The sequence below is a fragment of the Phaethon lepturus genome, unplaced genomic scaffold (genome assembly GCF_000687285.1).
Source record: "Phaethon lepturus isolate BGI_N335 unplaced genomic scaffold, ASM68728v1 scaffold12999, whole genome shotgun sequence".
NCBI classification, from domain to species: domain Eukaryota; kingdom Metazoa; phylum Chordata; class Aves; order Phaethontiformes; family Phaethontidae; genus Phaethon; species Phaethon lepturus.
This window is the reverse complement of record NW_010562899.1, coordinates 61796-73633: the sequence shown is the minus strand read 5'-3', so window position 1 is coordinate 73633 and position 11838 is coordinate 61796. Positions and strand designations below refer to the sequence as shown.

The following is an 11838-nucleotide window of genomic DNA, read 5'->3' as shown; positions in this document are numbered from 1 at the left end:
GCAAGAAGAGTTACCGAAAAGCTGCACCTCGCCACCGGGTTTGTAACCTGCAAAGCGCCAGCTGACTGCAATGAAAGGATTTGTTTTATTTAAAACACAAAAAATAGCTCCTAGCACAGACCGTTATTGTAGGAATGTTGCAGGTCCTTCCCTTCCTTCCCTTCCCGGAGCAACTTTCATCCCTTGACGTGCTTGACAAATGTTAATTAATTCCCTTTCCAGCAGGTAGGTGCAGTATGAGCCCATTTGACAGATGGGTTCGTGGAAACAAAGAGCAGTGAAGTGACTTCTCCAGGACCACAAATCCGAGCAAGCGGGACTTTTATTTGTTGTGCCGGGCAGATGGTCATGCTGAATTATGAAAAATGTTACCAGGAGATTAGTTATGCATCTGTCCAGGGGTACGTGAGACCTCCGGCCGTGGCAGCGGAGCGTCTCTGGGTGCGGATTCTCCCGGTCCATGGTGGGACCAACCCTGCACACCCATCTTTCCAGCACCTATGAGCCTGTCAAACCCCGGCACTCGTTCCGTTCTAGAGATGCCCGTGCCCAAAAGGGCCTGTGCCCGCTGGACTCTAAAGCGGGGCTTACATATGAATCTGATGCACGACTAGGCTTAAAGTTGTGATTGGATGCTAATGATAGCAGAAATTGCAAAGAAAGCTCATTATTTTTCTTAGATGTATATTGTCTCTTTATAGGCAGCTCAATAATTGAGCAAACTCTTTCAAAACAAAATCTAGTCAACTTTAAAAAAAATCTTAAGCAGTTTCAGCCCCTATTCCCATGCTTCCAACACTGGCCAGTTTTTGTGGGTTTGCAGCCACATTTTTCCTTTTTTTCTTTTTGGCAAATATTTTCATTCCAGGGTTGCTGTGGGAAGGACTCCTCGCCCAGAGCCGCCAGTAGTAGAGCTGAGCAGAAGGGCCAACTCCTGTCAAATGCAGAACATAAACAGTGGAAAACTAGAAGCAGTGTTTTCTTCTGGCTTTTTTTGGCGTTATTACTTGAGGCACTTTTTGTAATAATAATACTTTTAAGACAAGGCAGATAGGTGTCATTCTTAACTCTTTTCCTGTTGATGGTGTCTCTTTAATACAATTAAGAACCACTAATAAGCTGATTTACCAGCATCGCGTTTTCTGGCCCTAGTGCGCTGCAGGACCTCATTTCTCCTCCAGCTTGGCTATCTTGTTTTTTTTTCAGTCATTTGCTTTTTTTATGTTCCAGAAGAGAAGTTTCCTTTCTACATGCAATTACAGGCTGAAGTTTATTTTAAGGAGACTTAATACAAGCCAGGGGACTGATTCTCATTTGCACTTGAGCCTTGTTGCATGGCTCCAGTAACACAATGGAGTGTGAAAGTGAGTAAATATAAACAGAATTAACAGTAACACTTTATGGCCTTTTTTGCACCCTGTGACTCTTAGAAAGGAACCTCACATTTAAGAAGCATCTGGTGCCCGGTATTCTTGTTCTCTTTCTTTACGTCTTCATTTTGTAATAACGCAACTTTTAAAAAGCTGTGCAGAAGGTGCCAGAAAAGTCCATGATAACCCACTTGTAAGGAGGAAATGATGGGCATGGTGAACTTAACAGGGAGGAGGAGAAAAACATGGAAAGATTGCCAAGGTGCAATCTGGGGGAGAATAACTCTGAATTTTGTATAAAATCAGAGATTCCAGATCACAACAATCATATAATTTTAATTTCCTGAAAAGGTATCTTTAGGCTAGGTTTTCAACGTGGTAGGGCTGCAGAAGACCCATCTAGATGCCTATTGGCATTTTCAGTACCACTTGGACACTAAAACTCTCTGAATCAGCATTTTTGATAGCCGTTAGCTCCTGAGGCTTCTGGTGTTCTCAAAGAATTCATAGAGCTTGTATAGCCATAACCAATGAGGGTGAGGGTTGCGATGCTATTCCTTATAGTTTGTCATTTGTTTTCCCGCTGTGTTATTGCTAGCAACCGATAAAGCAAATAAAAATATGATGCCACCTTGATGCATGATTTCCTGTAAAATATTTTAGAACAGAGTCAGTGAGTCTGAATATTTTCTGCAAGTTGAATTATCCCCACAAAGAAAAAGTTTTGCTGCCATGCTGAACAGGTAGGCTGGTTAGAAAAAGGTGGTCGAGCAAGTGACTCTCTCATCCAGCAACACTGAATAGTCTAAAAGCGTGAGGGAAAGCAAACCCCTCCAGATGCAACCCTATGAATTGCCTTAGCTATGTGCTGTGTGTAGATGCTGAACTAAATAATTCAGCCATGATTCTAGGTCAGCTGAGGTGGATATTAGTGGCTCTGTGCTTTTGTAGTGACACAAAGCAACTGTGAGCAAAACTGGGCAAGCTTGGAAAACACATACTCAGATGATGAGGTTAATATTTTTTTAATTGCGCAGCCACGGCTGAGCACTGTGGTCCACCGGTTTGCCAGCAGCCCGCTTCTCCCGCTGCAAAGAGATCCTCGGGCCTGGGGGGGTCCAGGAAAAGCATCTCCGGTTGTGCAGTGTCGCTGATTGCTCTAACTTTCTAAGCAGGAGCTGAACTTTGAAATTACGTTTGTGTTTGTTTTGAGAGGCCGAAATTCCTTTTGCAGGTGGTTCCTCAGGAGATACGTGAGTCAGTGGTGAGACTCAGTTCCTGCACTGCCTCGGTGCATTGCTGAACGTCCCCAGAGGTGCACCTGAACTTACAGGTGTTATAATCCTTGTCTGTCTGTATTACAGTTGAGTTTTCTTGGGGGGAGGGAAGATGAAATCAAGCCATTTCCGAATGAGATGCATGCTCTCATGGCATGTGAGACCTTTCGTAGTGCATTTGTGGCTACAGCCAAAGTTTCAAATCTTCTGCAGATGTGGAAATTGTTGGAAGCCTTACTTGCTTATTGCCTTATGGTGCTATGCAAGAAAGTCTCTTCAAAGGCTCAATGATCAAGTTACTCACTTAGGTTTTCCTCCCGTACTAGATCATCTTACTCGGCGCTACTGCTGACAAATTTACGCTGGAATCTAAAACATGGTGCAGCTTGAAAAGAGACTGTAAAAACATGATAGGACAACACGGGGTTAACTTTCCCTGGGGAACAAACTAACTATTATTTATAAAAGGGCAGGGCCTGATTTTCATTTATGTGGAAGCTCCTGTATATAGCTCTGGTAGTCAAAAGAAACCACAATTTAAACAAGAATCAGAATGTTAGCAGCCATAATCGTTTTATACATACAAACAATTACAACAGGTTTAGCACAAGCCATGAATTGCCAAGCTGCAACACCCAGCTCTTAAGGTTGACGCAAAGTTTAGAAGTAACTAAACGGTTATTGCTAACCGCAAGTATTAAGGAATCTTGGGCCAGACCTCCAAAATCTCGAGGCTGTAAAATGTTGTGATTTGAGTGTATTCATTTGATATTATAAAGAGGGTTCCTTTGAGTTCACTTCATGTACCTTCTGCCTTTTTAAGCCATAGAAATCACAAAGTGCAGACGTCTTAATTTTTTTGGTTTTTTGGTAAACAGAAGCTGAGATTTGGTTGTATATTTATAGGACTACAAGGCCCATGACTCTAAGATGGCATGAAGTATCATGAGACTTGTGGTATGTGCCTTTGAGAGTTGGCAAGACTGTAAAGAACTTATTTTTATTGCCAGACTGGTTAAGAGATGACTCTGGTTATATGGAAAGAGCAGAACCTACTCACTAAGGCAGGGCTCTCTTCATAACAAAACATTTCACTATGTTTATGCTTGTAAAATGCAATAAGCAGCAAAGAAAATGTAGGTCAAGTGAGGCTCATAGCAAGGCAGTTACAGATGTAGCTTAGGTGATGTTAAGCAGTGTTTTCTTTTGATAAGTGTAAAACTGTGTCCCTGGCAGGTATTCACCACTGAACAAGAAGGCGACCTGCAAGCCTCATGTTAGGGATTGAAACATCTGTTGTTCTTACTCTTCCCCTGAATCTTAGTTAAGCTTTAGAGAGACCCTCCTCTTCCCTTGTTTAAGCGTAACTCACTGTTTATAGCACAGTAAAAAGCTGCACGGCACTTTGGGGAAAAGAGCCGCTGTGCAAAAACAGGGGTATAAGAGTCGCAAACCAATTTTGCAGTATTGCACTTCTCTGTGTAGCAGACTGCCTAAAACAGTCCTGTGCACAAAGTCTTCAAAAAGAAGGTCTTTAAAAGGTATGCATTAGCTTGTGCTGCATGCTGCTTTTGTCTGCAGGAGCCTGAGTGCTTCCACCGTCGCTGTTTCAAACAACCTCGTAGCAGCAGAATAAGCATTGATCTTGGGAGAGGCTTCGCAGAGCCAGGCTGGGGAACCAGCATCTCCGATGCGAGAGCGAGACGAGAGGAATATCCCAAATAGGCTTATATGTGCCTGCCCAGGAAGAGAAGATTTGGGTCTAGGAGGAGTAAACTTCAAAACAGGGAGGGAGGCATAAAGTGTCAGGATGTGGTGAGTGTCCAAATGTCTCCCTTTGGCTCTTGTGTCTCACCTGCGGGTATATTTTGCATCTTTTCTTCTGCATTGTCAAGAGAATTACACATCAAGTTCCACCTCCAGGGTCTCATCATGCTTGCACTAGCGCCAGGAAGACAAAGAGATGCTTTAGCTCTTCCTGAGGGCTTCATTGCAGCGGATGATGCAGAAGAAGAGAAAACCCGACGTGACTTCCAGGGCTAAGCAGGGCTGATGTCAAATGAAAACACTTTTACTTGTAAAATGCGCGTGTGCAAGGCGTGCGTACCCTTCATTGCTGGTGCAGTCATAAGGCATTTTCTCTTCTGGATTGATTTCCCTGCTTTCTGATGCATCGTGTTAATAAAACCAAGGTTCCTCCTCAGAAGCATGGCTTCTGAAACAGCCTATAGTGGCCATCCCCAGTGCGGGTCTGAACTGCAAGAGGCCCAGTGTACTTTGGCAGATGTTTACAACATGTCACCTTATAAAATCACGTGGAAAGGCCAGTGTGAATTCCTGTTAATTAATGCCTTTTCTTTCTTGTGTTGCTGTTGGCTTTCAGCACGTGTGGAGCGAAAGTGAGGACTGCTTACCTTTTCTGCAGCTTGCACAGGACTACATCTCCTCCTGTGGGAAAAAGACACTCCATGAAATATTGGAAAAAGTCTTCAAATCCTTCAGACCCGTAAGTGCCTCTTTTTTACTTCTAAACATTGACAGGTATCTGTGACTTTTAATGGGCTAGCACTGGATGGAGCAAGGTGTTTTTTCTTCTGCAGGGACTTACATCTCCAGTCAGCTGCCTGGGTGCAGGGGTGTTAGCACGTAAGCCACAATCAGGTGATTGGAAGTTGTTTCTTGGAAGCCAGCTGGCTTCTTATTTCCATCTCTGCGTTCGAGAGGATGAGATTCCCGCGCGGGGTGGGAGGCCAACTGGTGAGGCAGCCGGTGGCACCGGCTCCCCCGCTGCGCCGGAGTCCCCGGGGGGGGGGGGGAGGCCTGCGGGGGGGCCAGCCGGTGGCACCGGCTCCCCAGCTGCGCAGGGGCTCCCGTCCTGCTGATGCAGTGCTGACTCCGAGGAACGGGATGCAAGTCAGCGCCACGGGACTTTGTGGCAGAGTTATTTCCTGGCACTGGAATTGGAGAGTTTTGCAAGGATCTGAGTAGCGAGAGTAAACCTCTGGGAAGCTGGAAATTCGGTTTCTCCTCAAAGCGGTTTGTTTTGTTTTAGAGTTGGCTTTTTTTTTTCCCCCAAGCAGTCCAGATTTTGCTGTTAGGATGGTTGCCACTTGGTATTTGCAAATGCCAGTTTGGTCACTTGAGAAGAAGTTGGAGCAGAAACTGGGTTTTGTGGGGAAGGGGCTTGTATTTTTCTATTTTGCTGCTACTCGGGTTTCTCTGTCCTTGTTTAACACTAAGATTTGGGTCGAAGCCTGGGTTTCATCAGGGGGAGGTGACTTAGGCTGACTGTTGTCCTTCATTTTTTGCCAAATCCTCCCTTTGCACAGCCTCTCCTCTTGAGGGCCTGGGGCTGGGTAAGGGGCTGGTGCAAAGCAGAGCGGAGGTTCATTGCCAGACCCGTGCTCCCATGATGTCCATGGGAAAGCTGACCAACGGATGTTTTTATACTCAACTGAAAATGTAGACCTTTTTCCCTCCTCTCTTTTCTGGCTGACTAATGGAGAAGATTGAAAGTGTATCCCAAGTATTTAGAGTGAAAGGGAGGGCCTGGAGCGCCGATACGAAAACACTGGCCCTCCCTGTGTTACACCCTTGCATTGCCTTGCCGCAGACCACCACAGCTGGTCGACATAAAAGAGCATCATTTTAAAGAATCCTTTGAGAGACTGGAAATAAATAGAACAGATGCACGCTTTTCTTAGAAAGGACTGGAAATCTGATCTGTCAGTACAGCTGCTTGTAATTGTGAAAACATGCAAAAGTATAAATATGTTTCCCAGAACAATATTTAGCTCTTGGATCTTCATAGCTGTTTTCTCCTGCTCAGAAAGGCTGTGTCTTTGAGGAGAAACTTCCATTTTTTTTTTTAGCTAAAGAGGACTTCAAAAAGACTTAATTAAATTGGTACAGATAGTTTATTTCATTTAAACCACATTTATTTCAGCATAGCTTAAGTTACTGAGAAACTGGCTTCAGTCAAACCAAGTTAAGCTACTCTTCAGAATAAAAAGGTTCAAAGCAAGGAGAACCATTACGCTCATTTGGTCAGGGCCCATTGTTAATCCATCACATTTCACCCCATGATTCCCACAACCAAGCACATAAATTGTGGTTGAGCTGGAGCGTGCCTTTTCCCAAGACACCCAGTCTTGATGTAGAGTCTTCAGGTGACTTAAAGGATACAGCACTGCTGGGCACTTTTTCTTCTCACCATTAGTTACGCTTCTATGAAAACCTCTTTTATTTACAATCTGCATTTTTCTGGTTTTGCTTCCTAGCTGTTGAATTTCAGTATGCTTTTGTCTGCTCAAAAACCGTGTTCTCAATTGTCAGAGACCTCTTGCAGACTTCAGTCAAGTACCTCTTTATTTTCTCTTGGATGTACCACAAAGATTAAGTTTCTTAAATTCTCATTTGACCTAGTGTTGAGAGATTTGCATCAGCATTAACAAAATTGGGTTTATCATTTGAGGTGTGGTTGTGTGTAGACAAGTGTAATAAGGAATGTATTGACATTTTTCCCTTATGTAATTATTAAAAATAGCACATGCATGGTAGGATAGATTTTTAAAAGTGAAGGGTGTTACAACAGATGTATGGAAACAGTTATTTTGCATCCTGAAGCCTTTGCCAGAACAAAACCACTTTTCATCAGTATTGGGAAAGTATTTCTTTGACATTACTTTGCGCTGTCCCCCGTCCTTTCTCTGCTGGACCTGTTCTGCTAATGAAACCACCTTGCTGTCAGTTCAGAGGTAACAGTGCATTTGCAGGGCATTTCCTCTCCACTACCCCAAACAAGTCTGGCAAATTTCAGTTTGAAACATGGCAGTTTAGGAAAAACTACTGCTGAAGGTCAGACTGGGCTCTTGATGAAGTGTCTGATGGTCCTGACTAGTCAATCTGAGACACTGAAGAGGGGCCAGGTTTTTAGCATGTGCTTGGTAAGCGCCTTCTGAAAGTCTTTTTCATTTTGGTATATCCAGACTGACATCCAAAATTATTAAGCAGTTTTGAAAGTCTTTGTCAGGGTTCTTCAAAGGGAAATGTTTAGGAGGAGACGTCAAGCAGTGCATCTGCAGCTCTCCATGCCCTCATGCACGGCATGAGTACTTGCCCTCCCTTAACTGAGGGCTCCCAGACTGATTTTTGCCCGGTGACTCAGCTCAGCCCTGCTCCACACATTCATGATAACAGCCCAGCCATGTCTGCAGTCTTACCCTGGGGCTGTGGCAAGGGACAGGCTGCTCAGGCCTCTGGGCCCTGTGTTTCGGAACCAGTGAGAGCGGGGATGCCCAGCGGTTGGCATCCCTTCTCAGTGAGAGACAGAGATTTCCCCCTGCTCGCTGGATGCAGGAAGCAATGAGGGTGGTCTGAGGGCTGCTCACCAGCCCTCACTGCTCTCAGGCTTCTCTCCCTTATGTTTTACAGGCATAAACACAGTGCCAGTGCAGAACATTTATTTAGACAAGGCTTTTAAAAAGTGTCGGTTAACCCTCAACAGCTAAACCACATCTCTAAATCCTGCTCTAGACAAGGTCAAGCTGCTGCTTTGCTGAAGGCGATGGGGGGCATGTTGTCTCTGCCCATTACTGCCTTCCTGGGCCGGTTTCCACAAGACTCTGTGATTTGCCTTATCATCCACTTACTCAGGGAGCATCCAAAAGTGCCAGATGCCATGCAGGTACATGAAGTGATAGCAGTAGCACTGGGCTCAAATACCACTATTTGCCTCAGAGTGTCTCAGCTCCTCCAGTGCCCCTCTCTCTGGTGCCAGAGGTGTCCATGCTGGTGCTTGTAAGCACATCTGCCTAGAGGCTAAGCCCTTCACACCAGGATTTGACAGAACCACGTTATCTCTGGTGTAGTATCATGTGGACCACTAAAGCTTGGTCGTGTACTTGGCTTATTTTTCAGTGTGTTTGTGCATCAGCTCTTGGCAGGAGGCAATGTCACTCTGCTTTTGTGAGTTTGCAACTTAAAAAATACTAGTTTATTTGTATAAAATCAGGACACTTTGAGAAAAGAAAGACAAAAAATAAAAAATGCCTAAGGGACATTGCACCAACTGGCAGAGTTTGCAGAGAACCAAAACATGAGTCTTACAATTCAGTGGCAAATTCCAGGGCTCCCACATTGAGCTTACCTGCAGCCTGAAAAGCCTACATCTGAACGGGGGAGTCTGCAGTGTAAAAGCCATTTATCCCATACTCATTCTAATTCATACATGTCCCAGTGACCTCTCCTTTACCTCCAGATGGGTAGTTTGGCCAGCAGGAGCAAAGAAGTGTAGTTCGGGTGGTGCTGCCACTGGTGGTTGTCCTCCTTCCCTCCTCACCACCCCACTGTCCTCCTTCTCCCCATGTGTCCCCACCTGTCAGTTTTGTTCCCCTTGCCTATTTGGCTCATGGATCAGCTCTCTCTTTCTATACCTCTTTGCTGTTTTACCTCTATCCTCTTTGTTTTCACTCTCCATTAAAGTCCTTTCCGGTCTGCCACGTAGCTGATACTTTAGTATATAAAGTAGATATGGACTAGAAGCAGAAACTAGTGTGTTTGAAAGAAGACAAAATGGGAGTTGGTCTAGGGTCAACTCAGGCCACCTTCACCGTCTTAGTTTGTCCTCATCTTTTATACTCCCTCCTTCTGCTTTGGCCCAATGTTTGTAGAGCTCCCTGCACTTTGGACCCTGATCCCTGCTCCTTGGGGTCAAGATGTTGGCTGGTTTGTCACTGCAGTCCAGAGAGCTGTCAGGGGTTAGCAGTGGTGAGAGACTGCAGTCCTGTGGGCAGCGGTAAGATGCGACCCCTAACAGCAGGACCTGCATGGCCAAGGTCCTTGGTGCCTTGGAAGATCCTAAAGTGTCTGTGAGAGAACAAAACTGCGCCTCTTGGAGGAGCATCCCATCCTGTCCCATCCCCATCCTTCCTATGTTCCGTAAAACCACTAACGTCTGCAGCGTCACTCTGATTTACACTGTGCCAGGGAGAGCAGAGCTGGGTTTCCTGAGGGAAAAGGGAGAGGGAGTGTGTGAAAAACAGGACGTGCTCCCCATCCTTTGGGACTGTGTGTGTCTTTGCAGTTCTTGTGGTGTACGTTGTGTTTTCTGTGCTAATTTTGCATGGGAAAGGCTTACAGTATCCCATAAAATGAAGACTTATGTGGCTCATTTCCCTGCAAATCAAGGAGGATTTGTAACCAGAGCTGGGCCAAAAAATGTGATCAAAGCTCTTTCTGCCGGGTGGTATAAACAGAGCAGTACAACACTCACATTTAATTTGAATACACCGAATCAGTTTAGTGAAAATAATACTGGTGGATCAGAAAGTCTAGAGGCCTTGCTTTTGCATTTTAAAAACTGTGTATTTTAATTTTAGCTTCAACGTGAAACAAAACCCCCGCATCCTGAAAATGAACCAAGTAGTTTCACGTTCAGTTAAGCATTTGATTTGAAAAATATGTATCCATAGGAATATTTCCTCTTCGTTCTGCTCAGAAAACAAGAACACTTTCAGCTTGGGGTCTCCCTGTTAAGTATTTTTAAAATGCAAAGGAGGGGGTTTAGTCAGCAAATTCTCATTCCATTTCCCTGCGGAAGGAACCCTGCAACTAAAAAACTGGTTTTCTCCCAGGGACAGTGAGGAGTACAAGCTTCATTGGACCCACAGGCTAATTCTGTGCATTGTATTTCTGTCCACTGAATAATTTTGAATGTTGATCACAGACTAAATTAGTTTAGGTCCCTAAAAATCTGCCTTGTCACAGCCTTCTCATTTTCATGCTACCACCTAGTGAGTGTCACCCTCCTCCCGATTTTTCTGGGCTTTGCCTCTTTTCGAGAGCCGACAGCTGCGTCACTCTCCAAACAGGGTGTTGCATGCATCTGTGCTGCTCTTCCAGCCCTGGCAAGCTAAATACATGGTATTCCCGATAATGCCTGGCATATGATTTTGCTTTGTGGCTATTAATAGCTGCTAGTGTAGGGTTCTAATAGGAGATTTCCACAACAGATGCATTATTTTGACTACTATTTGGTTTATCTGTCTTCCTGACTTCTGTTGGCTTGGCAACCTTTTGGAGGAGAGGGGAAAAGTTGAAACATCGCTGTTTCCTCCTTTTCCTGCAGCGAACAAGTGCCGTTGCAGTGATGGGAGGCATTGTCCAAGGAAGATGGGTCGGCAGTTCTTCACAAGCCCAAATCTAATTTGCAGAAATTTAAAGGGACGCAGACAATTTTCAGTTGAATACACAGTATTTCTCACTGCGAGGGCTTCACCCAGCATGCAAGGCTTTGGCTGGTGTGATAGAGTGAAGGGTTCAAGAGAAGCACTTAACACAGTGGGATCTTTAGGTTTTTAGGGACTCCTTGCCTACTCCAGACTAGTCAGTTCTGCATAAGGATGCTTGCTGCTTTGGCTTTTACAGGGCTGCTGAACACAATCTCAAACCGAGATAACTACTGCTACAGTATTATCACGGTTCTTTCTGAAGTTAAACCACTGCCAAGTCTAAACACTTGACAATTCGTGATACGACCTCAGGGAAGAACGTGAAGCATTTTGCAAGTGCTTTACTTTGGTTTTATTTATCTTCTGGTCTCTGAGCACTTAATTTGATGTGAGGATGCATTTTGAAATCTATCACAGGAGGGAGAAGAAAGGCAGTCAAGATTGTTATGCAATACTATTATTCCAGGGTTTGAGGTTTGCAAGAAGTGGCACCAAGGTATTGTGTGGAGGCAGCGAAGCTGCATGAGTGGGTAATTCACTATTACACAGTTTTTTCTCTTCTTTGTAGTTACTTGGGCTTCCAGATGTTGATGATGATGCATTTGAAGAATATAACGCAGATGTGGAAGAAGAGGAGCCAGAAGCCGATCACCAACAGATGGGTGTCAGTCAGCAGTGATTTTCTGAGAAGCTAAAAAAATTTGGAAGCCTTTGGTACCAGGTGGGGTCAGGGGGTCCCACGTTAGCCTGTTCGAATTAGCACATCACATGGGGATATCTGGCTCCCAGGATAAAAGTTTTACAAAATGGTTTTAAAAAAAATAAATTAATAATAGTCTGTGATGAGCATTGCTAAGAAGTGACCTGAATTTTGCTCCTGCTTCAGTGGGTTTTCTATGGAGTTGTCTTGGTAGCATTCTGCCATTATCAGTCTAGAAGTAGTTTTGTCACTGACTCGTC

The 11838-nt window shown here is 44.6% G+C and overlaps 1 protein-coding gene across 1 annotated transcript; it reads left to right on the top strand.

Annotated features, from left to right (window-relative positions):
* Positions 1 to 342: 342 nt before the first annotated feature.
* MTURN (maturin, neural progenitor differentiation regulator homolog (Xenopus)) lies at positions 343 to 11557 on the top strand. Its single transcript, XM_010294433.1, has 3 exons — positions 343 to 441; positions 5031 to 5153; positions 11447 to 11557. The coding sequence occupies exons 1-3, from the start codon at positions 343 to 345 to the stop codon at positions 11555 to 11557; spliced, it is 333 nt and encodes a 110-aa protein (XP_010292735.1).
* Positions 11558 to 11838: the final 281 nt, after the last annotated feature.

Coding starts and splice junctions, on each gene's coding strand:
- MTURN (XM_010294433.1), top strand. CDS start 343: ATGGTCATGCTGAATTATGAAAAATGTTACCAGGAGATTAGTTATGCA. Junction 442..5,030: donor TGGCAGCGGAGCGTCTCTGG/GTGCGGATTCTC, acceptor GTTGGCTTTCAG/CACGTGTGGAGCGAAAGTGA. Junction 5,154..11,446: donor TCTTCAAATCCTTCAGACCC/GTAAGTGCCTCT, acceptor TCTTCTTTGTAG/TTACTTGGGCTTCCAGATGT.